This window comes from Podarcis erhardii (genome assembly GCF_964252035.2).
Source record: "Podarcis erhardii genome assembly, chromosome: 7".
In the NCBI taxonomy this organism is placed as follows: Eukaryota; Metazoa; Chordata; class Lepidosauria; order Squamata; family Lacertidae; genus Podarcis; species Podarcis erhardii.
In genome coordinates, this window is record NC_138511.1 from 10,200,198 (window position 1) to 10,225,541 (window position 25,344).

The following is a 25,344-nucleotide window of genomic DNA, read 5'->3' on the forward strand; positions in this document are numbered from 1 at the left end:
AGCCTTCATCCCGCTGCCCTGAAGAGGCTTGGCGCGGTTATCCCAGAAGCCAGAACAGCCGCACAGTATCCCAGAAGCCAGATCCCTCTTGCTGTTCTGGCTTCTGGGGTTCAGAATAATTTTTTCTTGTTTTCCGCCTCCCAAAACTAGGTGCGCCCTATGGTCCGGTGCGCCCTATGGTGCGAAAAATACGGTAGTCAGGCGTTGGACTTAGATTTCCCCTCAGATTGGCACATAAGACAAAAGAAAGTTTCTTTTTAAAAAATTTATTTAAAAGAACACAAAGTTAACATGCTTAAAAAGCAGGCACATCTTTTGTATCTAAGGACAAAGACAGAGATAGGATAGTTTCAAAGTCCTTCAGTAGATCCGCATTACAAAGTCAGCAGGAATCTCCATTACAAGGAGACACAGGATGGCTGCCAGCAAAGGTGGTACACTAACAGCCGGGCGAATCGCAGGTTGCAGAGCGCGCTTTCTCAGCCATTCTTAGGATCTTTACTCACAAATCTCACGTGGAACCAGAACCCAGACCCAATCCCAATTCTTGATTATATTCAAATTCACCAATGACCAGCTTATGGGCTAATAATTTTAACTTGTGACAGCTGAGCTCATTAGGTTCCCAGAACCTGGATCAAAGGGCTCACCCCTTTCCTCAGATGTTTCACAGATGCACATTCCCAGGTAATTAAAAGACTGATAACAACACTGATAACAACACAGAGCTTGCAGGGCAGCAGCTGAAGAAGGAGCAAAAAGGGTTTCCTCCTGTGTGTGTTTCTTGGTGGCTGATTAGCAGCTCTCCCTTTGCAAAGGTCAGAGGCGGCAGGGTTTCTCTTGAGGCAGGTGAGGAGCTGTGGGAGGAGCTTATCAGAGCTTGCAGGGCAGCGGCGCGCACAGTTTGATCCATCTTTTAGACTTAGGGGAGCTATTCTCAAACGTTTGTTGGGGGAGACCTAGGGGTTTTTTTTGGGGGGGGAGTTATTTGTCCTGTCTGCACACTTATTATTTTTTTTTAATATTTTTTATTAAGGATTTTCTTGTTTTACAGAAGTGTAGTGCCTCGTTTTTCTTCTTCTTCTTCTTCTTCTTCTTCCATGTAACGTTTTTACAAATCCGTTTCATTTGTTGAGGCATTAGGGGGAGAAGAAAACAGAAAGAAAAAAGAAAGGGGTGGGTGGGGAGAGGGAGGATGGATGGGGGTGGGGTCGGGTGGCGGTGTTTCTATTATGTTTAATGTATGTAGAGTTTGGTGTCAGCGTTGCTTGTGTTGTTCACTTGTGTTCCTTTGGTGGTGAGAGAGGTTGGGGTTGGCTTAGGGTGTGATTGTTTGCTTGTGATTGGCTGTGGTGATCTTTGTTTTCGTGTGTGAGTGAGGTGGGTGGGTGTTTTGGATCAGGTTAGCCATATTGATTTGTATGCTGTTGGTGGATTATTGTCGTTGTCCTGTTGGGCTGTGTATGTGATAAAGGGGAGCCATACCGGGGTGAAGGCGTCTTCTTCTGTTTGTCCCCGTGTCAGTTTCAGTTTATTAGTTAATTTTTCTAGTAGGGCTGTTTCCCATACTATTTGGTACCATTGGTCCATGCTTACTCCTGACAGGTCTCTCCAGTGTCTGGTTATGATGTTTCTGGTTGCTGAGAGCAGGTGGGTTATAAGTTCTTTGTGGTGTAAATGGGCATTGTTGTCTTGGAAGATGTTTAGTAGGGCCAATTCTGGGGTGATGTCTATTACTTGCTTAGTTATTTTACATATTTCTTGTATGGCTGTTGTCCAGAATAGTTGAATTTTGGGACACTCCCACCACATGTGGAGGTATGTGCCTGAGGAGGTGCACCCTCTCCAGCATTTTGGTGAGGTTCCTGGGTGTATTAGCGCTAGTTTCCTTGGTGTTAGGTACCACCTGTAGGTGAGTTTCAGTGTGAGTTCTTTTCTTTTTGTTGATATGGATTTAAAGGGGGGTTTAGACCACATTCTGGTCCATTGAGTGGGGTTAATCTCATAGCCTATGTCATTCTCCCATTGTTTTTTGATTGTGTCTAGGGGATTTGCGGGATTTTGGAGTAGTATTTTGTATATTGCGGATACCGTCCCTTTACCGTTTCCCTTTGTTGTTAGGAGGAGGTTTTCGAAGGTTGTCAGGGGCCTAGTTGCTGCTGATTTTACTGTTGGGTTGTTTAAGAAGGCATGTAGTTGGTGTTGTGTTAACCAGGTCATTTGGGTGTCTTCTAGTTTGTCTTGTATTTCTTGTGTTGACAAGGGTTTGTTATTTTTATAAAAGTCTATTAGGCGATATAAGCCTTTGGTTCGCCAGGTTTTTGTCTGGAGGTTTTGTGCTGCATGGTAGAATAATGGGTGGTACGCCAGGGGGATTAGTGGGGATGGGGTTGGGGATAGTTTGCCTATTTGTGTTTTCCATGCTTTGAGCATGGTTTGTGTGTACCTGTTAAGTGTTGTGGGAATTTTCTTTAGTTTGTTTGGGAGGAGTGGGTATGTTGTGGTGCAGGTGTTTTCAATTGTGTCCCTCTCTAGGTGTACCCATTGTTTTGTCTCATCTTCTAGTATATATGGGATTATATGGCGTATTTGGTTGGCATTGTAATATGCTTCTATGTTGGGGATTCCCCATCCTCCTTCTGAGGTGGGGAGGTGCAGGTATTTGGGGCTTATTCTTGGTTTTTTATGTGAGAAGATGAAAGAGTGTAGTTTTCTCTGCCAACTGCGAAGTTGGGTTGAGGGGATCCAGATTGGGAGGGTTTGGAATAGGTAGGTTAGTTTTGGGAGTGTGATCATTTTGATCATGGCTATTTTGTCTGAGAGAGTGAAATTCGTGTTATTCCATCTCTTTAGGTCTTTGTTAATTTGTCGCCACAGGGGCTTGTAGTTGTGGAGGTACAGTTTATTGAGGTTTCTGGTTATTTGTACCCCTAGGTATCTGAACTTGGTGTGGCAAAGTTTTATTTTGGTGACCTTCGTGAGTTCTTTTTGGGTGTGAGGAGGGGTGTTGAAGCACATAGCTTCTGACTTTGTAAAATTTACCTGTAGGCCCGACACCATTGCAAATGTGTTGAGTTCTCTGATTAGGGAGGTTGCTGTGCTTATGGGGTCTGGTGTTGTGACCATTAGGTCATCTGCAAAGAGCCCTAATTTATAGGTTCTGCCTTTTATTTCCACTCCCTTGATGTCTGTGGCTGCTCGGATGCGGATTGCTAAGGGTTCCAGAGCCAGGATAAATAAGAAGGGAGACAGTGGGCATCCTTGTTTCGTGCCTCTTTGGATAGCTATAGTATTAGAATCCATATTGTTAGTTCTGCATTTTGCTGAGGCTTGGGAGTATATTTGTTTGAGGATTTGTAGGAAGTTGGGGCCAAATTTCATGTTAGTTAGTACTGCTAATATGTATTTCCACTCCAAGCAATCAAAGGCTTTGAGGATGTCTAGGGACATAATTGTCAATGGGAGTTTGGTTGCCTTGCTGTGTTCGATCAGGTTCAGTAGTTTCCTGATGGGGTCTGTTATATTGCGGCCAGGGACAAAACCAGTCTGGTCTGGGGCTATTAACTTGTGTAGGAAGATTTTTAGGCGGTTGGCCAAGATTGATGTGAATATCTTGTAGTCTTGGTTTATTAATGAGATTGGGCGGTATGATTCTACTTTGAGGCTGTCTTTTAGTGGTTTTGGGATGGAGACTATTTTGGAGTGGGTCCAGGTTTTGGGGATGGGGGCCCCTTTTATGATGTCGTTGAATAGGCGGGTCATGTAGGGCATCAAGGGTTCTTTGAATTTCCTATAGAATTCTGCTGTGAAGCCATCTGGGCCTGGGCTTTGTGTGGTTTCAGGTTTTTGAGGACCGCATCTATTTCCTCTGGGGTGATAGGGCTGTCCATGAATTCCTGTTCCTCATCAGTTAGGGTAGGCATGGTCAGTCCTGCTAGAAATGTTCTGATTTCCTTCTCTGGTGGGTTATGGGAGGTGTATAGGTTGGAGTAGAATTCTGCAAATTCTGAGGTTATTTCTTCGGGGGAGAATGTTATGTTGCCGTCTTTTTTGGTGATGCAGTGTATTCTTGTTTTGAGTGCTTTTTTCCTACATCTATTTGCTAGTAATCTGGAGTTTTCCCCTCCATATTCGTAGAAACGTTGTTTAGAGTATAGAATGTTGATCATTGTTTTGTTAATTTCTAGGGAGTCTAGTTCTCTCCTTTTTTGTTCTATAAGTTTGAGGAGTTTTTTAGATCCTGTTTGTTTGTAGCGTGATGAGAGGGCTGTGATGTCTTGTTCTATTTTGCTAATTTTTGAGGAGGTTTTTTTTTAAGGAATGTTTTCTCTTTTATGCAAGCTCCTCTGGTGACCGCTTTCATTGCGTCCCATAGGAGGGGGGTTGTTATATTGTTTACATCGTTTTCCTTGAAGTAGTTTTGGAGGGTTTTTGTGAGACTCTCTCTAATTTGTTTGTTTGTAGTTAGGATGGGACTGAAGGACCATGATGGGGTGTTACAGATAGGTAGCCGTGTTGGTCTGCCATGGTCAAAACAAAATAAAAAAATTCCTTCCAGTAGCACCTTAAAGACCAACTGAGTTAGTTATAGGTATGAGCTTTCGTGTGCATGCATACGAAAGCTCATACCTATAACTAACTCAGTTGGTCTTTAAGGTGCTACTGGAAGGAATTTTTTTATTTTGTTTTGACCATGATGGGGTGGTTTGTGTTCCTTCTCCTATTTTAACGATGACTTCTACTGGGGCGTGATCTGTGATTTTAATGTTACCTATGTTTGTTGATTCCACTGAGGGGATCAGACCCTGTGTGAGTAGAATGCTGTCCAGTCTGGACACTGTATCATGGCGTCCTGATTGGAATGTATGGCTGATGTCTCCCGGGTTTTGCTCACCCCAAATGTCGTAGAGACCCCTGTTTTTTAGCATTTTTAGTAACTTGTAAGAGTTCCTAGTTGTTGGGGGTTTCCTTCGGAGGAAGGTTGCCCATGGGGTTGTGGGGTGGATATCTTTCAGGGATAAACCTTTCATATTTAGATTGAGGTCCCCTCCTAGGATTGCTTCCCCTTCAGAGAAGGAGAGGAATTTGTTTAGTGTCTTCTGGAAGAATTCTAATTGTTTCATGTTTGGGGCATATATGGAGCCGATTGTCAGTTTGATTTTGCCATCTAGTGTCCCTTTAGCAAAAATGAATCTGCCTTTTTTGTCCTTGAGGACTGTTGTGGCAGTGAAGTTCAGGTCTCTACTGAGTATTATGGCTACACCACGAGCTTTCCCTGAGCCTTGTGCGACCCACTGTTGACTGAAGCGGGGGTCGCTCAGGAGTTTGCTGCCTTTGGGTGGGTTGTGTATTTCTTGTAGGAAGGTGATGTGTGGTTTCATGGTGTTTATGTATGAGGTGATGCGTTTTCTTTTGATGGGGTTTCCCAGCCCCCTCACATTTAATGTAATTGCTTTTAGGTTAGCCATCTTGCTTATCTATTATGTGGGGCGATTCCCTGCCAACCCGTTCGGGTTGTCTTGTGTCTCTCTCTTCGTGTTGTTTAAAGAACCAATGGGGTTGCGCTGACCTAGGGTGTGGTGGGTGGGGGGCTAGTGGGAGTAGAGTGAGATTTGGGTTAAAGAGTAGGGGGTAAGTTGTAGGGAGTTTCCTATATGTAGTCATATAGGTGTTTGTTTGGGGTATTTTGGGCCATCTGGCATTTAGCCGGTTGGTCCTAGGTCTCAGCTGGTGTGGAAGGCCATGTTCAAGGACAGGCCATCCCCCCTGTTGTCTGCGATAGGGGGTGATCAGCGAGACAGTGTGAAGTGACTTTGTAACGTCGCTGTCAGGTATAAGGTTCGTAAGCAATGTTGCCAATGTTATAAGCAACATTGTTGGTGTGTTGGGGTGGGGATGTGGGTGCTGGTACGCTCTGGTGCCACCATATTGCTGGTTGGGTATCAGATTTTAGCCTGATTGTGGGTTGTGTTATTAAGGTTGGAGTTGTTTTTCCTTAGTATGGAGTATGAGGATGTTGAAGGTGTGGGTGATGGGGAATGTGGTTGAGGTCGTCTGGACTGGTGTTGGGGTGGGGGTTTCTGTGGGGGTGCGGGGCTGGGGGGGATGTTGATGGTGTTAACTAAATCTATGTTTGGGGGGGGAGAGAGGGGGAAAGGGGGGGGAGAAATCACCAGTCCTTCGGTTTGTGGGTTTTTTTTTCCTGGTTGCTTCATTCAGCTGCGGTTGTTGTTGTTGTTGTTGTTGTAGGGTTGTCCATCTGCGATGAATTGGTTTGGTTAATCTTGGTCTGGTTTCTTGTGTCGTATGGCCGGCGGGACGGTTCTGAGCGTTGTGCTTGCCTGTATTGGTTTGCGTTGTTCTGCCGCTTCTGTTGTTTCTTTTTGCTCTGTACCGTCGTCCAGTTGCTTGCTGTTGTTTCCTCGTGGTTGGGGCTGTCACTTGGTGGGTTTGTCGGTTGCCATTCCGGTGGGAGGTCGAGTTCAAGGTTCTTTAGTAGTTGCAGGGCCTCAGGTATGTTGGTAACCATGTGTTGTGTTGTATTGGTTGTTACAATGAGACGGAAGGGGAAGCCCCATCGGTATTTGATCCCTGCTTGTTGGAGACGCTGGGTGCATGGGCGCAGGCTTTTCCTCCGGTTTAGAGTATCCTGAGATAGGTCCTGTAGGGCCAGAATGGGGGTTTCTCCATATCGAAGGTTGGTTGAGTTTCTGAGGTTGTTCCATACCTCTTCCTTCTTTTTGTAGCGCGTGAAGCATACAATGATGTCTCTTGGGGGGGCGCTGGGTTTTGGCATAGGTTTTAGGGCTCTGTGAGCCCTCTCCAAGTCATCTGCCTCAAGTTTCAGGCCTGGGATTGTGTTTTTCAGCCAGCGTATAATTAGGTCTGTTGGGCTTTTCTCCTCTGCTTTTTCAGGAAAGTTGCGGAAGCGGATGTTACAGCGTCTATTGCGATCTTCAAGGTCGGCTTGCTTAATTTTCATCTCTCTGTGTTCTGCTTCCATTTGGTTTACCAGTTCGTCCAGTTTCTTGTTCACACGTGCGTTCTCCTCCCGGTATTGCTCTATTATTTTTTCTTGCATTTGGTTTTTGTTCTCTAGAGCTTCTACTTTGGAGGTTAGATTGTTGATTAGTCCCTGCATGGGAGCCATTGTGGCCTTCAGTGTTTCTTCTAATCTTGCTTCCATTTCCCTCAGCTCTCGTTTCGTTATTGGGTGGTCATCATCTTGAAGGGGAGTTACCATCTTAGCATTGTTTGCCATCTCCCTGGTTGGTGTCATCTCAGTCTCCCTGATAGTTTTGGTTTGAGGTTGGCTTGGCGTCCACTTGGGGTAGGGCGTGTGGTGGTTAGGAGTTGTGCCAGTGGTGATTCCTGGGTATTGTTGGGTTGTTGAGCTGATCAGGCTTTGTTGGCTGGTGGCTTTTACAGAGCGTTTGGATTAGGCGGTCATTTGTGTCACTTCTAGCCTGTGTTTTAAGAACTTCTCTTGGGTTTTCTGTAGTTGCCTCAGCGGTGCCGCCGAGGCTGGGGGGGAGGGCAGGTAAGCAGAGGTGGGTAGACTAACGGACAGACAGTTCATATAAAGGGAGGGGGGTTAGCAGGTAGAGATGCAAGAGATTAGAGGGGTGGGGCCAGGGGGAATATGTGTTTAGGAGGGGGTTGTATATACCCAAAAGGGGTACTGGGGTCCAGTTAAGGTGGAAATTGGGGTTGGGAGTGCGCTTAGAAACAGAGACAGACAGATAGGCTATATGTAAAGGGTGGAGGGAGAAAAGGGAAGAAGAAGAAGAAGAAGAAGAAAGAGAGAAGAAGGGGGGAGGCGGGGGGGAGGGGAGATTGGAGTAAGAGAGAGAGAGAGACAAAAAGAGAGTTGAAAGAGAGGAGAGATAGTACAGTAATATCAGAGGTATTAGATTGCAGCAGTAGTTTTAGCTATAGTATGAGGGGGCAAATTATGATAGGGTGATATGAATGTGTGTATGTGTTTCCTTTAGGGGAAGGGGGGATGGAGAGAGGGAGGAGGGAGAGAGAATGAGAGGAGGGGGAAGGGTGGGGGAGGGAAGGAGAAGAAAAGAGAGGGGGAGAGGGGAGGAGGGAGGGAGGGTCAGCTGCTGCAATGGTATGGGGGAAAGTCTTATTTTAAAAGAGGGGGTGGGGGGGAAAGGGCTCCCCTCTCAAAAACAAACTGACGGACAGGCTAAAAAGGGGGGGTTGATTTTTAAAAATAAAAGGGATAGAAAAAAAATTGGGGATGGAAAATGAAAGGTGGAATAAGGGGGAAAAATGAGGAGGGGTGAAGAGAGAGAGGGGAGAGCAAAAAGGGAGAGAAAAATAAAAGGGGGGAGTTGAGGGGGAGAGTATCAGTAACAATAGCAGTGATATAGAGGAAATTTTTGTTTTAAAAGAGAGTGGTGGTCGTAGCTGGGGGCGAAAGATTCCCCCCTCAAGAACAAGCCAACAAATAGACAAGAACGGGCTTTAAAAAGAGAGAGGGGAAAAAATGTGTGGTTTTTTAAAAAAAATAAAATAAAAATAAAATAGATAATAATATTTCCCCCTAATTATTGTTATTATTTTTTATTTGTAGAAAAGTAATTAAAAATGTACAGATAAAAGATAAAAATGAGAATTAAAGGTAAAAAAAAAGGGGGGGTTGTCTTTAGATAGATAGATAGAGCTTTTTATTTAAAAATGAAAATAAAAATGAGTAAAGTATAGGTAAAGGAGGATAGGTAAAAGAGAGTGGAAAGTCTGGGGCGAAGTGGCAGTCCCTGGAAATGGCCTGTGATGGTTCAGGGCTGTTTTCTGGGTAGTGCCATTTTAATTCTTAAGAGGGGAGTTTGAGGTGAAAATAAAATGAGGTTTAAATTGAGGGTGTGTGTGTGTGGAAAAGTGTGTCTTTAAATAGTGTGTAGAAAAGATAGAAATAAAAATAAAGATTCAAATAAAGGGTGGCTGCAGCAGCAGTGGCCCCTCTTTTAAAAAGAAAAATGATAAAAGTAGGTATATGGGGGGGGGAATAAAAAAGAATTTCTTTTTTAAAAAAGGGGGGAGAGGGGTAGGAAGGGGTTAAAAAAGGATTTTGTTTGTTGGTTGTTGTTTTTTATAGAAAAAAGGAGAAAAGAAGGGGGTAGTTTCTTCCTTTCTGTGATCTCCTTTGTCATGCGGCTTTGCATGGAGGGGTAGGCTCCGGTCGGCTCAGCCACGTGTTTTTTCGCAGCGTCCTTTGCCTTCCCGTGTTCACCTACCTCCCCTCTTCCTTGTCGGCAAAGCTAGGGCTCCTCTCTCTTTCTTTCTTTCTTTCTTTCTTTCTTTCTTTCTTTCTTTCTTTCTTTCTTTCTTTCTTTTTTCCCCTTCTTCCTTCCCCCTTCTCTTTTTCTCCCTCTCTGCGTTAGCTCCACTGTCTTCCTGGATTTGGAGCTCCTCTCGGCTGTTGGGGGGGGGTCGGGTGCCTTTCCGGCTCAATCAAGGTCGTGGGGGGGTGTTTTGGCTCCCTTGAAAGACGCCCCGGGCACCCCCGATTCCTCTCCGTTGGCAGTGTTGGCAGCAGCAGACCTGGGAGCCCGGGAATCGGCCAGACAGAGCCTTTCACTCTGGCTGGCTTCAGGAGCTCTTTTCTGCTGCTGCAGCCGCCATGCTGCCTCCGGAAGTCCCCTCTGCACACTTCTTATGATGGAGGACCGCTGTAGCCCCCGCCAACGACACGTTCTCAAGATGGAGAGTGAGGGAACAGCTGCAGTTGCCTGCGGTTCCTGCACAATGTTTGCCATCTTGCCAAAGGTTGCAGGCAGCTTTACCTGCAGCAATTGCATGTTGATTGCCCTCTTAAAAGACAAAGTCCAGCAACTGGAGGAACGTGTAGCTACGCTCCAAAGAATTAGAGAGCTGGAGCTCTTCTTGGAAGCAACAGAGCACACCGTCTCCACCAAGGAGGAGACAGGGGACTCCCCTGAGAAGGAGGCTAGTTCACCAACACAGGAGCCAGATATATGGAGAAACGTGACTCAAAGAAGTAGGAAGCCCAGGGTTTGCTCTGATTGTTTAGAAATACACAATCGCTTTGAGCTCCTCTCCCCTAGCATGGAAGACGAAGAGCAGACTCCATTTGAGGATCTCTCCCTCATTACAGTCGATCAGGTATATGAAGACGAGCAGCAAAGTCAGTCCTCAGGGAATGTGCAGGCGACCTTGGAACGGACAGATCGCGGAAGAAACCCGACCAAACCTAAGAGGAGGTGTGTAGTGGTGATAGGGGATTCCCTACTGAGGGGAACAGAAGCAGTGATCTGTGGGCCTGACATGTTTCGGGAAGTGTGCTGTCTCCCCCGTAACTGAACGACTGCAAGGAATCATAAAACCCACTGACAAATACCCCTTCCTCTTGGTTCATGTGGGAACCAATGACACTGCAAGCAATAGCCTCCAGAAGATCAAAAGAGACTATGAGGCTCTGGGCAGGAAATTGAAGCAATTAAATGCACAAATTGTCATCTCATCTGTCCTCCCAGTTGAACGACGTGGCCCAGGGAGAGAGAGAAAAATAGTGGAAGTGAACAGCTGGCTTCGCAAATGGTGTAAACAGGAACGGTTTGGATTCTTAGATCATGGACTGCAGTTTCTTGAAGATGGACTTCTGGCAAGCGATGGGCTGCACCTCACAACGGTTGGGAGGAATTTTTTTTGCCAAAAATCTCAGAAACCTCATCAGGAGGGCTTTAAACTGACTAATGTGGGGGAGGGAGACAGTGCTTCTGAAGGTAGGAGTCTATCAATTGATGAAGATGGTCATCCAAATGTCATAGACCAAATGGAGCAAACAGCATGCAGACCTAGTGGTGGGAGGAAAAAATCCTTAAATAAGAGACACGGGGGAATGATTAATGGACTTCAATGTCTGTACACTAATGCGCAAAGCATGGGTAATAAACAAGATGAGCTTGAGCTCTTGGTACAGCAAACTAAATATGACATAATAGGCATCACTGAAACCTGGTGGGATAAGTCCCACGACTGGAATGTAATAATGGAGGGATACAATCTATTTCAGAGAAACAGACCAGACAAGAAAGGAGGAGGAGTGGCGTTATATGTCAGGGATGCGTATACCTGTGAAGAGATCCAAGATTTAGAACCTCAAAGCCAAAGTGAGAGCATTTGGGTCAAAATTAAGGGAGAAAAGAATAACAGGGACCTCATTGTGGGAGTTTACTATAGATCCCCAAGCCAAACGGAGGACATAGATGATGCCTTCCTGGAACAGATGGCCAAGCATGCAAAAGGAAGGGAGATAGTAGTAATGGGGGACTTCAATTACCCGGATATTTGCTGGATGTCAAACTCAGCCAAGAGCATAAGGTCAAACAGATTCCTCACTGGCCTTGCAGACAACTTCGTTGTCCAGAAAGTGGGAGAAGCAACAAGAGGAACAGCCATTTTAGATCTGGTCCTAACCAATGTTGATGACCTGGTTAGTGGGGTAGAAGTGGAAGGATCATTAGGCGCGAGTGATCATGCTCCTCTGAAGTTTACTATACAGTGGAAAGGAGCAGCCAAGCATACTAGGACTCAATTTCTTGACTTTAAGAAAGCCGACTTCATAAAACTTAGGGAAGTGCTGGGTGAGATCCCATGGACAGTAATACTAAAAGGAAAGGGAGTTCATGATGGCTGGGAGTTTGTTAAGAGGGAGATAGTAAAAGCACAACTTCAGGCAATACCAATGAGACGGAAACATGGAAGGTGCCTAAAGAAGCCAGGGTGGCTATCTAAAGAACTTTTAACTGAGTTAAGATTAAAAAAGGATGTGTACAAAAAATGCATAAGGGGGGAAACCACCAAAGAGGAATTCAAACAAATAGCCAGCACGTGTAGACACAAAGTCAGAAAAGCTAAAGCACAGAATGAACTCAGGCTTGCTAGAGAGGTTAAAAGCAACAAAAAAGGCTTTTATGGGTATGCTCATAGCAAAAGGAAGAACAAAGAAACAGTGGGGTCACTCAGAGGAGAAGATGGTGAAATGCAAACAGGGGACACAGAAAGGGCTGTACTCCTCAATGCCTTCTTTGCCTCAGTCTTCTCCGATAAAGAAAACAATGCCCAACCTGAAGAATTTGGAGCAAATGATTCAGCAGAGGAAACACAGCCCAGAATAACTAAGGAGATAGTACAGAATACTTGGCTAGTTTAGATGTATTCAAGTCTCCAGGGCCAGATGAACTGCATCCAAGAGTATTAAAAGAACTGGCAGATGTGATCTCAGAACCACTGGCAGTCATCTTTGAGAATTCCTGGAGAACAGGCGAAGTCCCGGCAGACTGGAGGAGGGCAAATGTTGTCCCTATTTTCAAAAAGGGGAAAAGAGAGGACCCAAATAATTACCGCCCAGTCAGTCTGACATCAATACCAGGGAAGATTCTGGAGCAGATCATTAAGCAAACAGTCTGTGAGCACCTAGAAAGGAATACGGTGATCACCAATAGTCAGCATGGATTTCTGAAAAATAAGTCATGTCAGACTAACCTGATCTCGTTTTTTTTTTAAATGAATATTTATTGGCATTTTCCATAACAACACAACAAAAATAGACACAAAAAAGATAACAAAACTACAAAAACAAAAACTTAAAAAGAAAACAGTTAAAAACACAAAAAAATTCAAATGCTAATTTTCATACAACTTCTTTCATCGACCTCCTCGCACCTCCCCTTCTTGTATTCCAATTCACGTTGTTAACCCAGCAAGTCCTTGTTACTTATTTCTCAACCTTAACGTAATAATCTTATTTTTTCATACTGTAATTTTATTTTACCTCTCTCTCCATTTCCTCAATTTATCTTTGCAAATCTTATTTTAAATTTTTTCCATTTCCTCAATTTACTTTTGCCAGCCTTATTTTCATTTCATTTCAACCACTCTAAAAATCAATTTTAACTTATCTAAACATCAATACTTATACATCTTTACTTATTCTTGAACATACTTCTTAAAGTCGACCGAATTTTCCCATCCACGGCCCTCCCAACTTCCATATAAATAACCAAACAGTCAAAACAAAATAAATTATGCTTATATACCCTTTGGATTACCAAACTCTATCCCCCCCCTTTCCCGGTTTTAGTCCCCAACAAGTGTTCATCAGTCTAATATACTGCTTAGCCTGGGGAATCTCACGTCCGAGGCTCTCCAGTCCCCCTCAGTTCCTTTCTGCCGGCCTCTTTGACAGTCCTTGATGTTGAACCCCTTAAGATTGACGCTTGTGGGGTACTCCAAACCTGGCTTCATCTTCCTCCCAAGTCCAAAAGCTCCCCAAACTCCAACTTCCAAATTGGTCAAGTTTGTAATCCTTAGGTCTTCAGATCCCCACCTAAGGGGATCTCTCAATTTTGCAGCTTTCAACTTAAACCAAACTTTCCACTTCAAACTTTTATTCTCCTTTATTGCCTTCATATCAGTCCCCAAATTGTAACTCTCCTTTGACATCTGCAAGGTTGCAACTTCTCCCTCCTTTTCTTCGGCATCATATGTCTCTTTCTCCACAATCTCAAGGCTCTCAAATTTCCCTAACTGTTCAGTTAGAACTTCTTGCTTCAAATCTTTATCAGCTTCCACAATGTTATTTAATGTCAAGGCCAAAGTGTTCACACTTGTAGTCAAAACATTGGTTTGGTCTTGTAACTTTCCCAAGAGAACAAGTATTCTGTTAAGTTCAGTATGAGTTTTACTTCCTTGTAATGTCATTCTTGTAATGTCTCTACCCCCCCACCAGGGGGATTTTTAGTTCTTTAATGCCTTTCCGTTTAAATCAAGTAAACAAATTAGTTTGTATCAAGAAATTGCAACCAATGTGTCCAACAGAAGCGGCAGAAACAAAGTTCCCCTTTCCTTTCTTTTTGACAGCTAATTTGACAGCTGTCAAGTTCTTCGATACTTCCTCCACAGGCTGTCTCGCGGGACACACCCGGGTTCGGGGGGGTAAAACTTTAGCTCCCAAAGTTACTTTTATCCTCCGGTAAGATTCTTTTAACGTCAAACCATGAAGGTTAAACACTTTTAGAAAAAAGAAGAGATTTTCTCGACATTAAATAGCAAGCTCTTTGCTTTAAAATATTTACAAACCGGGGGGGGGGGAGAACTTCCTTTTTGACCCTTCCCCGCTCGTGCCTAATTCAGCAAAATTTCTTTAAATTTCAAATTCCCTATTAACTCACGGGTTCTTACTTTAAGTCCGAATGTTCCAAGGAAAAAGTCAGTGCTTCTCCGACAATGGCTTGCGGCTTCGCTCCGCAGAAGGAGCAGTCTACTCACAGCACCACGCCGTACCCCGTCCCCGTTCCGGAGCCTTTAAAAAGGCTCTTTCGCAGTTTGGGGGGGCGCAAATGGTGCCCGCCGAGTCACCACGCTCACAGGCATCCGCGCCTGTGATTTTTAAGGGTCCCCGCGTCGCTGCCGCGGACAAGACCCGATCCTGCGGAGCCGATTCCCTCCGGAGCTCGGAGGGAATCCGCCATTAGTCGATGGCGCCAACCCGGAAGTCTAACCTGATCTCGTTTTTTGACAGAATTACAAGCCTGGTAGATGAAGGGAACGCAGTGGATGTAGCCTACCTTGATTTCAGCAAGGCATTTGACAAGGTGCCCCATGATATTCTTGTAAAGAAGCTGGTAAAATGCGGACTTGACTATGCTACCACTCAGTGGATTTGTAATGGATTTGTAACTGGCTGACTGACCCAAAGGGTGCTCATCAATGGTTCCTCTTCATCCTGGAGAAGAGTGACTAGTGGGGTGCCACAGGGTTCTGTCTTGGGCCTGGTCTTATTCAACATCTTTATCAATGACTTGGATGATGGACTCAAGGGCATCCTGATCAAATTTGCAGATGACACCAAACTGGGAGGGGTGGCTAACACCCCAGAGGACAGGATCACACTTCAAAATGACCTTGACAGATTAGAGAACTGGGCCCAAACAAACAAGATGAATTTTAACAGGGAGAAATGTAAAGTATTGCACTTTGGCAAAAAGAGAGAGAGAGAGAGAGAGAGAGAGAGAGGCACAAATACAAGATGGGTGACACCTGGCTTGAGAGCAGTACATGTGAAAAGGATCTAGGAGTCTTGGTTGACCACAAACTTGACATGAGCCAACAGTGTGACGTGGCAGCTAAAAAAGCCAATGCAATTCTGGCCTGCATCAATAGGAGTATAGCATCTAGATCAAGGGAAGTAATAGTGCCACTGTATTCTGCTCTGGTCAGACCTCACCTGGAGTACTGTGTCCAGTTCTGGGCACCACAGTTCAAGAAGGACACTGACAAACTGGAACGTGTCCAGAGGAGGGCAACCAAAATGGTCAAAGGCCTGGAAACGATGCCTTATGAGGAACAGCTAAGGGAGCTGGGCATGTTTAGCCTGCAGAAGAGGAGGTTAAGGGGTGATATGATAGCCATGTTCAAATATATAAAAGGATGTCACATGGAGGAGGGAGAAAGGTTGTTTTCTGCTGCTCCAGAGAAGCGGACACGGAGCAATGGATCCAAACTACAAGAAAGAAGATTCCACCTAAACATTAGGAAGAACTTCCTGACAGTAAGAGCTGTTCGACAGTGGAATTTCCTGCCAAGGAGTGTGGTGGAGTCTCCCTCTTTGGAGGTCTTTAAGCAGAGGCTTGACAACCATATGTCAGCTCTGATGGTGTTTCCTGCTTGGCAGGGGGTTGGACTCAATGGCCCTTGTGGTCTCTTCCAACTCTATGATTCTATGATTCTACTAGGTGGGTGTGAATAGCTGAAGCCCCAGGTGTCAAGCCCCCAAATCAAACTAGAGAACTTCCTTCCTAAGATAACAATTTACACATTTGGAGACTGTCGGTCTGCAGGGTTAAAGCAACAGACCTCTTTCCCATAACTCTTGTGGCTTTTTGATTACCCACCATACTCCGCTCCTTTCTTGATCAAAGTTTGAAATCCTTAACTTCATTACAAATGTGCAACAATAGACTATCCCAGGGAGTTGACTCAAAGACGGGGCTTTTCATGCCGGACTATTTTGAGTTGGGCGATGGTCTGCGCCTACAGATCTGTACACAGAATCTGGCGACCATTCAGGTCATCTTCTGCTCTTTGCCTAACAGCAAAAGGTCAAATTTTTGCTTTTGTGGGAGGTCGGTGAGCCTCACCAGTAGGGGATCCATGATCTTACTACGTGCCTCTTCATAAAAGGGACATCTAAAGAACAAGTGTTCTGGGCTTCCTATCTCTCCCAATGGACAGGTGCAAAGTCTCTGAGCATACGGGACCCTTCTAAAGGCTCCATCCAGGACCGGCGAGGGAAGAGCCGCGCTTCTGGCGAGTGTAAAGGCCCTTCTTGCATCCCTAGATACAAGAAAGAAGAGATATGCTGCCGGTGCGGCTATATCTCTCTCGATTTCTCCAATTCTATAGTTGGGGCACCTTGCACAGTCCTGCTGTCTCTCGGTGTCTAATATTCTTTGCCTGACCGTAGTGTTGTAAATAAAAATATGCCCTTTTCCCTTATGGGGTATCCGAGAGCCCATATAGAGTCCTTACATAGGTTCCCTATTGGTAGGAGAAAATAACAGAGGCCAACCAGAGAATATTGAGAAGCAAAGCAGCTAGTAAGCTTGATCTTTATTGATCTGTTGCAACAGGGTGCTCCCCTCACACACAGGAAAGGAGGAGGACCCCCCAAAATGTTGTGCAAGGGCTTATAAAGACTTTTGAAATTCCCATCCTCTAGATCAAGACCACCCCCAGAAACATTATGCATACATCACGGAAGGGGTGTAACCTAAGACCACCCCTCAGATACATCCCACCTACATCACAGAAATTTAAATGTTGTTTTTCTCTTGTCCTTGTTTATCTCCTGTCTGGCAGGTTACTTGATTGGATTTCCTGGGGAGCCTGGCCATTCTTTTGTAGTGGTAAAATACTTATTTCCTGGGCCAGGTCACAGGCTCACACCTTTATTCAAACACAGATTAAGACAGGATTTGTGAAGGAAGAGACAATGGGGAGGCTTTTCCATTTTGACCATGCAGAGAAACATTTGCTCAGTTTAGGAATCAAAATGGTTCCAGGTTGGCTTTCCTGTGCTGATCTATGTACGTGTGGTTATGAACGTTGCCATATATCTAAGACCATACAATTCCTATCACAGTAGCATTTGCCTGGCCCAAGCCCAGACTTAGAAGGGCTTGAGGGGCAAAACCCAGTTTCCGGAGGGTGTTCAGGACTGCAGTCTGCGAGCCCGACTGGAATTGGTCAGAGAGGATCAAAGGGGCTATCCCTCGGGGGAGCAGATTCAATGTCAGCCATTTGTAGATTGATGTTAGGCAGATGCTAGCCTCCACTCTCATCATCCCCGTTTCCAATCTAATCCATGCATTTGAGACAAAATCTGGGAACTTGGAGGAGAGCTCTAAGAAGAGGGAATCAAACTGATTCTAAGCCAAAGGTCAGGTGGAACAACTCTGTCTTTTGGGCCCTGCGGAAAGAAATCAGATCCTGCAGGGCCCTGGTCTCATGAGGCAGAGTGTTCCACCAGGCCGGAGCCAGTGTTGAAAAGGCCCTGGCTCTGGCTGAGGCTAATCTAACTTCCTTAGGGCCTGAGACCTCTAGGGTGTTGCTATATATGTACCTTAAGGTCCTCCGTGGGGCATACCGGGAGAGGCGGTCCCATAGGAACGAGGGTCCTAGGCTGTGAAGGGCTTTAAAGGTCAAAACCAGCACCTTAAATCTGACCCTGTACTCCACCGGGAGCCAGTGCAGCTTGAAAAGCACTGGGTGAATATGCTCCCATGGCAGAGACCCCGTGAGGAGCCTCGCTGCAGCATTCTGCCCCCGCTGGAGTTTCTGGGACAGCTTCAAGGGCAGCCCCACATAGAGCAAATTACAGTAGTCAAGCCTGGAGGTGATCATCGCATGGATCACTGTGGCCAGGTTGGGTCGGGAAAGGTAAGGGACCAACTGCTTGATGCGGCGAAGGTGGAAAAATGTCGCCTTGGCTGTTGTAACCTGCGCTTCCATGGAAAGGGAGGTGTCAAGGATTACACCCAAACTCTTAACCGAAGGCTTAAATGAATAGAAGGATGAATAAGGTCTCTAAGGAAATGGAGGCCAGAGATTTTCAGTTTGTTTCCCAACCTACCTCGTCTGTGCTTTCCTGCTCAATACAAAATCATGAATGGGTCTGATCCATTCTTCACATTCTGACGTTCCTGTTTCTCTTTTCTCATGGACAGGGAATTGATTTTGATGAAGATCAAATATCGGAAATCAGCCTGGAAGATGGGGAGGATCTTCCTCCAAGGTAATCCTGTGCTAATCCCCTCCCCCATAATCAATTCCTTTTAAAAAACAACCCGGTCCATTTCTATGGTGTGGTGCTTGGGGTCTTTGAAGGACGGGAGGCAATAAACCCTTTTGACAAAAGTGCTACTCCTCTCTCCCCTCAGCATCCCAACCACAGCTTCTCCGGATGCGGCTGATCTTCCTCCTGAAAGCGTCAGCAAGGACCGGCTGAAGAACAGATTTACGGATGTCGTCGCAACGATGAAGAATGGGAAGATCCGAAGGAAGGCGCTCCAAGATCTTTCCGCCCTCCTGAAGAAGATCCAGGAATATGTGAGTTGCGTGGCGAGTTCCCGCCTCCCCCATGGAAATAAAGACACAGGACACCAGTATTTTAGGTTAATGGGCAAAATTAGGCCACAACTTTATTGATTACAGGAACTGAGCGGTATTGGCTTAGGCATTGGTCCTATCGACTAACCGGCTTCAGCCCGATTGCTAGAAGACCGGCAAGGGTTAACCACCAGGAGGGGGAGTCCTGCTGATGTACATCAACTAGGAGCTCCCCCGGGGTCACCCCTCGAGGGCGTGCCTTAGGCCCTCACCTCCATAGGCTTCGGACAGGGCAATGCCCCACGGAATCCTTTACCGGACTACGCCCCCCACTCATTTGCAGAACAATACCCTTACCAATGCCTAACCACCAATGCTGAGGAAGTTGTGATGATTTGCTACGAGGTAGGCAAAAAACCAAATGGCTGGTGCCAATTTGCCAAGCGGGAAAAATTCCTACCAGGCCCCTTGACGGCGACCAACCGAAGTCCATAGCAATGTCAAAGAGCCAAACCTAAAGGGTGGGAAAACCGGAGCTGCTGGGGCACTGGGAGAAAAAGGGAAATCCTCAGGCGCGCCGGCCCTAAATAGCGCTGGCCACACCTCCCAGGCCAGCCGATTGGCTGGCAAGGGAGGTGACGCGCCCGAGGATTCCCTGCTCTTGCGGGGGCTGCAAGCCAGCCCCCGAGTACGTAGGGGGAGGGCATGAAGCCCACAACCCCACCTCCTCTCCAGCTCAGAAGTGGCGTTACTGAAGGGAAACATTGCAACCATGCAGGGCTGTCAAGGCCTTCAGGCTGCTGCTTCTGGGCCCACCCTGCAAGGTGCCCAAGGGACCATCAGGCATCCCAGCACATACTCAATTTGGAGAACAGAGCTGGGCCATAGTGAGTAAAATGGCTGAGAAAAGAAGAAAAAAGCAAACATTAGGAAAAGAGGGGTGGGAAGTCAAAAAGAATTGGATTTTTTTCTGTAGAGGATGCTAAATGTTTTGGAATGTTTGGAAGATTTAATAAAAATGTTATAGGAAAAACGGTGATGGGTTGCTTATCAGTCCCTTCTCTGGGTTTCTTCTCAGCCATCGGTAGCGGTTCATGCATCCTCCTGTGGCCAACTGGTGGCGATTTCCTGCCTTTGTGCATTGGATCCGGACCCGGAGAGCAGGCAGCGGGCAGCAGAGGCTCTCTGCCATCTTCTGCCCATCCTGCGGCACAACGAAGGTAAGTCTAGAAGAATGTATCCCAGCATGGGGTGGGGGTGAGCAAGACCCAAACTAACCCTTTGGCTTTCCTTTGCAGAGATGCTGCCACGAACGTCATGGAACCGAACACTTATCACCAGAGCTGAGAAGGTCCTCAGATCCACCGGAGGACCGGTTCCTGAACTGTTCGTGAATAATTGTTACTCTCTTGCCAGGGTAAGTCGCTGTCTCTCAAGCCACGTGTTCTAGGTTCCGCAGAGGCAGCACCTGGGCTTTCTGCTCCCCAGCCCTGCCCTGTGGGCATCTCTGACCTCCCTCTCTTGCTTCAGGTCTTTGGCGCTTTTCTCCCCGCGGAGCAGCTCTTGGAGGCCATGTGCTTCCTGGCCAGAGACCTGGTTGTCGAGAGCAGCTTCAACCCACTGGATATCTCCCACTTACTGCAAGAATTCATCAAGCAGTTTGGCGGCACAAAAGTGGAGGTAAGGCATCTGCAAAGGTAGGAGAGAAGAAGATTCTCTGCTTTGGTGTAGGGGAGGCCACCTCATGCCATTGGGTGGCCAGGACACATGTTAGTTGAGAGGGGCCTGGCAATGTCAGGACAAGAACCGCAGCCAAGGGTCCTGAGAAACATGGATTCAGGGATGGGGAATCCTCCTCCTTCTGGGAGTAGACTGGCAAGCTTCTTCTCTTGGCCCACAATGGATAGGGGAACTGGCGCCCTGGAGCTGCCTGGGTTCAATACTTCCAAGGACCCTGAGTGGTACCTTGGAAGGAAGATGGCTGTGGTGGCACAGGTCAAGGGTCCCTCTTTCAATGAGCGATGGAGGGATCCACCTGCAGACAGCCCCACTTCCTTGTACTCTCCAAGCAACTCTCTCCTTTTCTCTGACAGGTGAAGGTGCTGCTGGAGGCCTTCTATAAGATCAGCCAGGGGCCTACAGTGCAAGGCAGAAGCATGGCCGTCTTCGCTTTGTCCATCTTGTCGCACCACCACCTGGCGACAGTGGTTGAATATCTCCTCCAGTTTCCTTTCGGGTATGGAGCCCTCCAGGTTCTACTGGGCTAAGGGGGAGGTTGGCAAGCTGCAGGGCTTGCTCAGAAAGCCCTTGCTGCCATTTCCTCTCTCTGGAGCATGGCAGCAAGCAGAAGACTTGAAGCTGACCATTGCTCTTGTTTTTGCATTCACAGAGACTGCGAGAGAGTGTGGAAGGAGGTGTTAGCATCGGCCGACCCAGAACAACTGATCCATCTTACGGCCAAGCAGCTTTACGAAAGCCCCTTGGCGGAATCTGCCACCCAAGTGGTAAGGACCACCTGCTTTCTGGCTTCCTTCCTCCCAGGGTAATATCTAGGGATTCCTGTATTCTGCAGGAAAGCAGATAAAGTGACTTGCACCCCTCTCTCTTCCAGCAACATCTCACCAGCCTGTTGCACGCCATCCTCAGGATGGAGGACTACAAGGCAGCTGTGCGCCAGAACTTCCCACAGCTGCTCATCGCTCTCCTGGGGATGGTTGTCAACTTCCATTACGACCTGGAATTCCTCGGGTGAGTAGTGTGTTGCAAAGGGACCAATGGAGTCCTTTCCCCTTCAGCCTCGGGGGGGGGGGGGTTCCTGTCCAGCTTGGTTTTGCAAGGGAGGCTCTCCTTCAGGCGGCTGCTAGGGAGGAGGGATGGGGAAGGAATTTGAGCGTATGGCAATGACCCTCCTGGTAAAACTGGCCTTGCTTTTGTTGCAGAGGGGCTAAGGAAGTTCTGCACCTCCTTCTTGGCACCACTGGAGAGCAAGTGGAGGCGGCCATCGTTGACCAACTTTTCTGCCGGGAGACTTTCAGCCAGGGGTTGTCTGCCATGGTGAGGTAAGAGGAAGACCACGGTGACCTTCCCCAGTGGTCTGGCAAACGGAGCTGAAGGCACGGGATCGGACTGTGCCCGTTTGCTTCCTGCGGTGTCTTTGCCTTCCTTACCAAGATCTGTTTCTCCATTTCAGAGCTGTCGGAAAGCGACGCTGGTGGATCCCTCCCATGGTGGAAAGCATCATCGCTGCTCTCGAGGACCAGGATTTTGCCGGAATGCCACAAGTCGCGGCAGCTATCTACATCGAGGTGAGGGGGACTGACGCGGGAGGAAATGGGTGCAGCAAGGAGGCCCTGGCTTGGTTTCTGCCGAGTGTTGGGCTGCTTTGAGCCTAAGGACTGTTTCCTGTTTTAGTGCTCCTCAGAGTAGACCCATTGGATTTGATGTACATGACAAACTTTGGTACATTCACTTCAGTGGGTTTGCTCTGTGCAGAATTGCAAATGGTGGGTAAAAGGAGAACCTGCCTCAGCCTCTCATCCCTGAAGAGTTTCTTTCTCTTTGGGCCTCTTTAGCTGCTCAGCTGCCGTCTGGAGGTCTATCCCTGTGAAGATACACTGGAGCAGCTCCTCAACTGGCTGGAACACGACCACCTGCAAGTCCGGAAGCTCAGCGTCAGAGGGATATCCCTGCTTCTGGACTCTGACATGGCAAGTGATGCTCAGAGGGAGGGAGGGAGGGAGGGAGGGGGGGTACAGATCTCGATTCTAATCATGGTCCAGCACTCTTTTGCTGGCACAATACTGAAGGGCCTGTGCTAAAAGGCGTGAGGCCTTTCAGACCTTTGAAAAGATTCTCTCTTTTGTGTAGGACCCTTCACTTCTGCGGCTGTTGCTGCTGGATTCCCTCCCTTCTGCAGAAGCCGATGTCCTCCCAGAGTTGATAGAGCTAGTAGACCAAGCCTACCATTCCAGGGAGCTGGGAGAGGAAGACCTGAAGATGCTGGCGGCAACTTACTGCGGTCTGGCTGCCCATGTGAGTGTTAGGGAAAACATGACATCACACCCGGTGGAGGAGGAATGCTTTGGAAGAGGAAGGGTGGGGTTTAGACTGGCATGCAGCGGAGATGTTCTGGCTTCAGGAGGGTGTTCCTCTGGAGCACCTTCTCTTGGAAGCCTGCCTGGAAAACGCAGGGGGAGAGCCACCCCTGCCCCCAGTCTCCCCCAGGAGGAGGATAGGGGGCTGAGCAGCCTCAAAACACCCAGTGGGCAGGAGAAAGGAAGGTGATCTGCTGAGAAACATAACCTCTGATATTTTCTGCCTACAGGAGGAAGCCTCCGTCCGGGCATCAGCCATCGAACATCTGGGGCTGCTTCGGGGCTGGGTGAGAGACCAAAGGCTTCCCATAACAACAACAGAAGGAGGAAGCCATTCACGAACTGGTTGTGGTCCTCATTCACCTCGAAGACGAGGACGTGGTGGCCAAGGTGAGGGCCAAAGAGGTGGACTTACACAGTAGGAGGGAGGGATTGTTCTCAGGCGCTTACAAGACTATGTACCGCAATTTGTAACCCTCTTCTCTTCTTGTGTTGCAGGCCGCAAGGAGGGCTCTTTGCCATCTAGCCCCACAAGTGAAGTGGTGGGCTCGTTCCAACAAATTTAGCCTCCACTTTGCTCTCCACCAGGCTGCCAAGCATCTGGTAAGGTCCCTCTGCTTTGTTTGCAGCTTTGCCCAGGCATGTCTCTGGGACTGCAAGGCTCTTCTGCCACACTCTCAAGCCTCTCTGATGCCAATTCTCCTTTGTCTTTGCCCACAGAGCAAGACCTTCAGCAAGGACATCCTTCGGAGTGCTGCCTTGACATGTACGAAGCCGTCCGCCAACAGGCTGCCATCAGTCTCCAGGGTGGCAGCTCTGCTTCTGGGTAAGTCAAGCAATGTTCTTCCCTGGTAGGGATGGACAGAAACATCTTGGTAACGATGGCTGGGAGGATGGACATGTCCCCAGGCCACCTGCTAGGTAGGCCTCCATCTGCGCCCAGATCTTGCTCTGAGTGAGCGTGGAGACCTCTAGAGCATACCTGTCCTCCTGCCGAGCTGCCTCTGTCTCCACTTGCTTTGCACCGAGATGACGTCCCTTTTCTTGCCTCTTTCTCTCTCTAGGTCATCTGGCTTTCCGGGATGCCAGTTTCATCCACCATCACGACATGGCATCCTATGGAACATGTGAGTGAGACGTACGGAGGGCAGGGAGGGATGCTTCTGCTGAGAAAGGTCTTCAGGGGAAGGCAAATTCTCAGATGTATGTTCAGACAGAGGTGCCACAAGATGAACATGCAAAGAGAATTGGCATGTGACTTCACTGCTCTCTCTCACACCCAAACACACCTGACGGCTGTTTTCATATTGTTGATGGATGGCTCTTTTCCTGTGTATCTCTGCCTTGCTCAACCTTTCTCCCTTGCCCCTCAGGGCTGGAAGAGATGCAGCAGCACGAGGAAGAAGGGCTCAGGCAGACAGGGAGGAGCTGCCTGAACATCATGCAGCGGGCCTATAAACATCGGAAGAAAGGCAGGGTCCAGCGCTTTTTGAGGAGGCTGCTCCACTGCGTTCACAGGGAGCCTTACCCGCAGGACTTCCTGAGCTGCATGCCAGGTGAGTGAGGCATCTGGTGGGCTATTGGGACACCTGGTGGAATGTCTGGAGGGGACGTTTCTCAAGGAGCCTCTTTCTCCTCCTGACAGAACATCCGGAGTAGCGCCAGGCCAAGGCAACGTGACATCAGAGTTGTGCTGCAGTGATACCATCTTCTGCTCTCCGCGGGATCCAGTCTGGACCAGCGCCAGGAACATCAGCGCCATCAGGATGGCCCAAGAGGAGTGGTGCTGCCCTCACGACCTTCCGTACACAGCGGTAGGAAACCTTTTTGTTGTTGTTGTGTTTCTGGTTGATGTTGTTTTGGATTGTTGATTTTTTTGATTTTGAATCTCAGGGTGGTTCACAACACCAAGTATACGAAGCACAAAATACATAATAAGAATAATCACTGCACAAAATTCATAATAAAAATATCAGAGCATAATATAAATTAAAGTAATAAAAACATACTAAAAAGAGCCACAAGACTAATGTATGCACACTAATAAACAATAAAAAAGCCTTGAAACAACACTCCAGCCCACCAATACAAAATCTAAATCAACGTAACACATTTAACAACCATTTAAAACAACCCCACCTTCTTGAAGAAGGCTGATATATTAGATTTAGAAGGTTGGAATACAAGGTTTACATGGCACGCCTACCTATCATACAACAAAGTGGCAGTGCATAAGGACTTTTAAAATCATATAGTCAGAATTTCATTATACAAGGTCTGGGATAAGTACCACAGACTATTAGAGCCCCAAATACCCTGGTGGGTATCCCCAGTGGAGATGATAACGGTAAAAAAGACAAACATGGACACAAATTGGGCAACTTACCAACAATTAATAAAGGTAGAACTGGGCCAATTAAAAATCGTATGAAGAAATTAAACAGTATTGTAACGGCTGGATTCAGTATCACCAAATAGTGCATATATTTAATCAGGATAAGAAAATTGGTTTTAGAGAAAAGAAGTCATTATTACAAAATGACTTGTATTATTAGTACAAACTAATAAAAAGACCCTATCTAGGATGTATGATCTACTTCTGGAA

At 47.1% G+C, this 25,344-nt stretch overlaps 1 protein-coding gene across 2 annotated transcripts; it reads left to right on the forward strand.

The window, feature by feature from the left end:
- The first annotated feature begins 1,348 nt into the window (after window positions 1-1,348).
- Window positions 1,349-24,714, forward strand: LOC309347769 (maestro heat-like repeat family member 5). Of its 2 annotated transcripts, none has more exons than XM_081872541.1 (19): window positions 1,349-1,650; window positions 18,264-18,331; window positions 18,477-18,645; window positions 19,724-19,865; window positions 19,944-20,062; window positions 20,176-20,325; window positions 20,739-20,881; window positions 21,035-21,149; window positions 21,257-21,393; window positions 21,585-21,704; window positions 21,836-21,950; window positions 22,218-22,352; window positions 22,513-22,677; window positions 22,970-23,129; window positions 23,238-23,342; window positions 23,460-23,565; window positions 23,804-23,866; window positions 24,113-24,295; window positions 24,385-24,714. In XM_081872541.1, exons 3-15 carry the CDS (start codon window positions 18,574-18,576, stop codon window positions 23,303-23,305), a joined length of 1,641 nt encoding a protein of 546 aa, XP_081728667.1. In that variant the 5' UTR covers window positions 1,349-1,650; window positions 18,264-18,331; window positions 18,477-18,573; the 3' UTR covers window positions 23,306-23,342; window positions 23,460-23,565; window positions 23,804-23,866; window positions 24,113-24,295; window positions 24,385-24,714. The 2 variants fall into 2 exon arrangements, with proteins under 2 accessions (XP_081728667.1, XP_081728666.1); XM_081872540.1 differs by lacking the exon at window positions 1,349-1,650 and adding an exon at window positions 17,863-17,891 and having other exon boundaries at window positions 18,093-18,331.
- The last annotated feature ends 630 nt before the right edge of the window (window positions 24,715-25,344 follow it).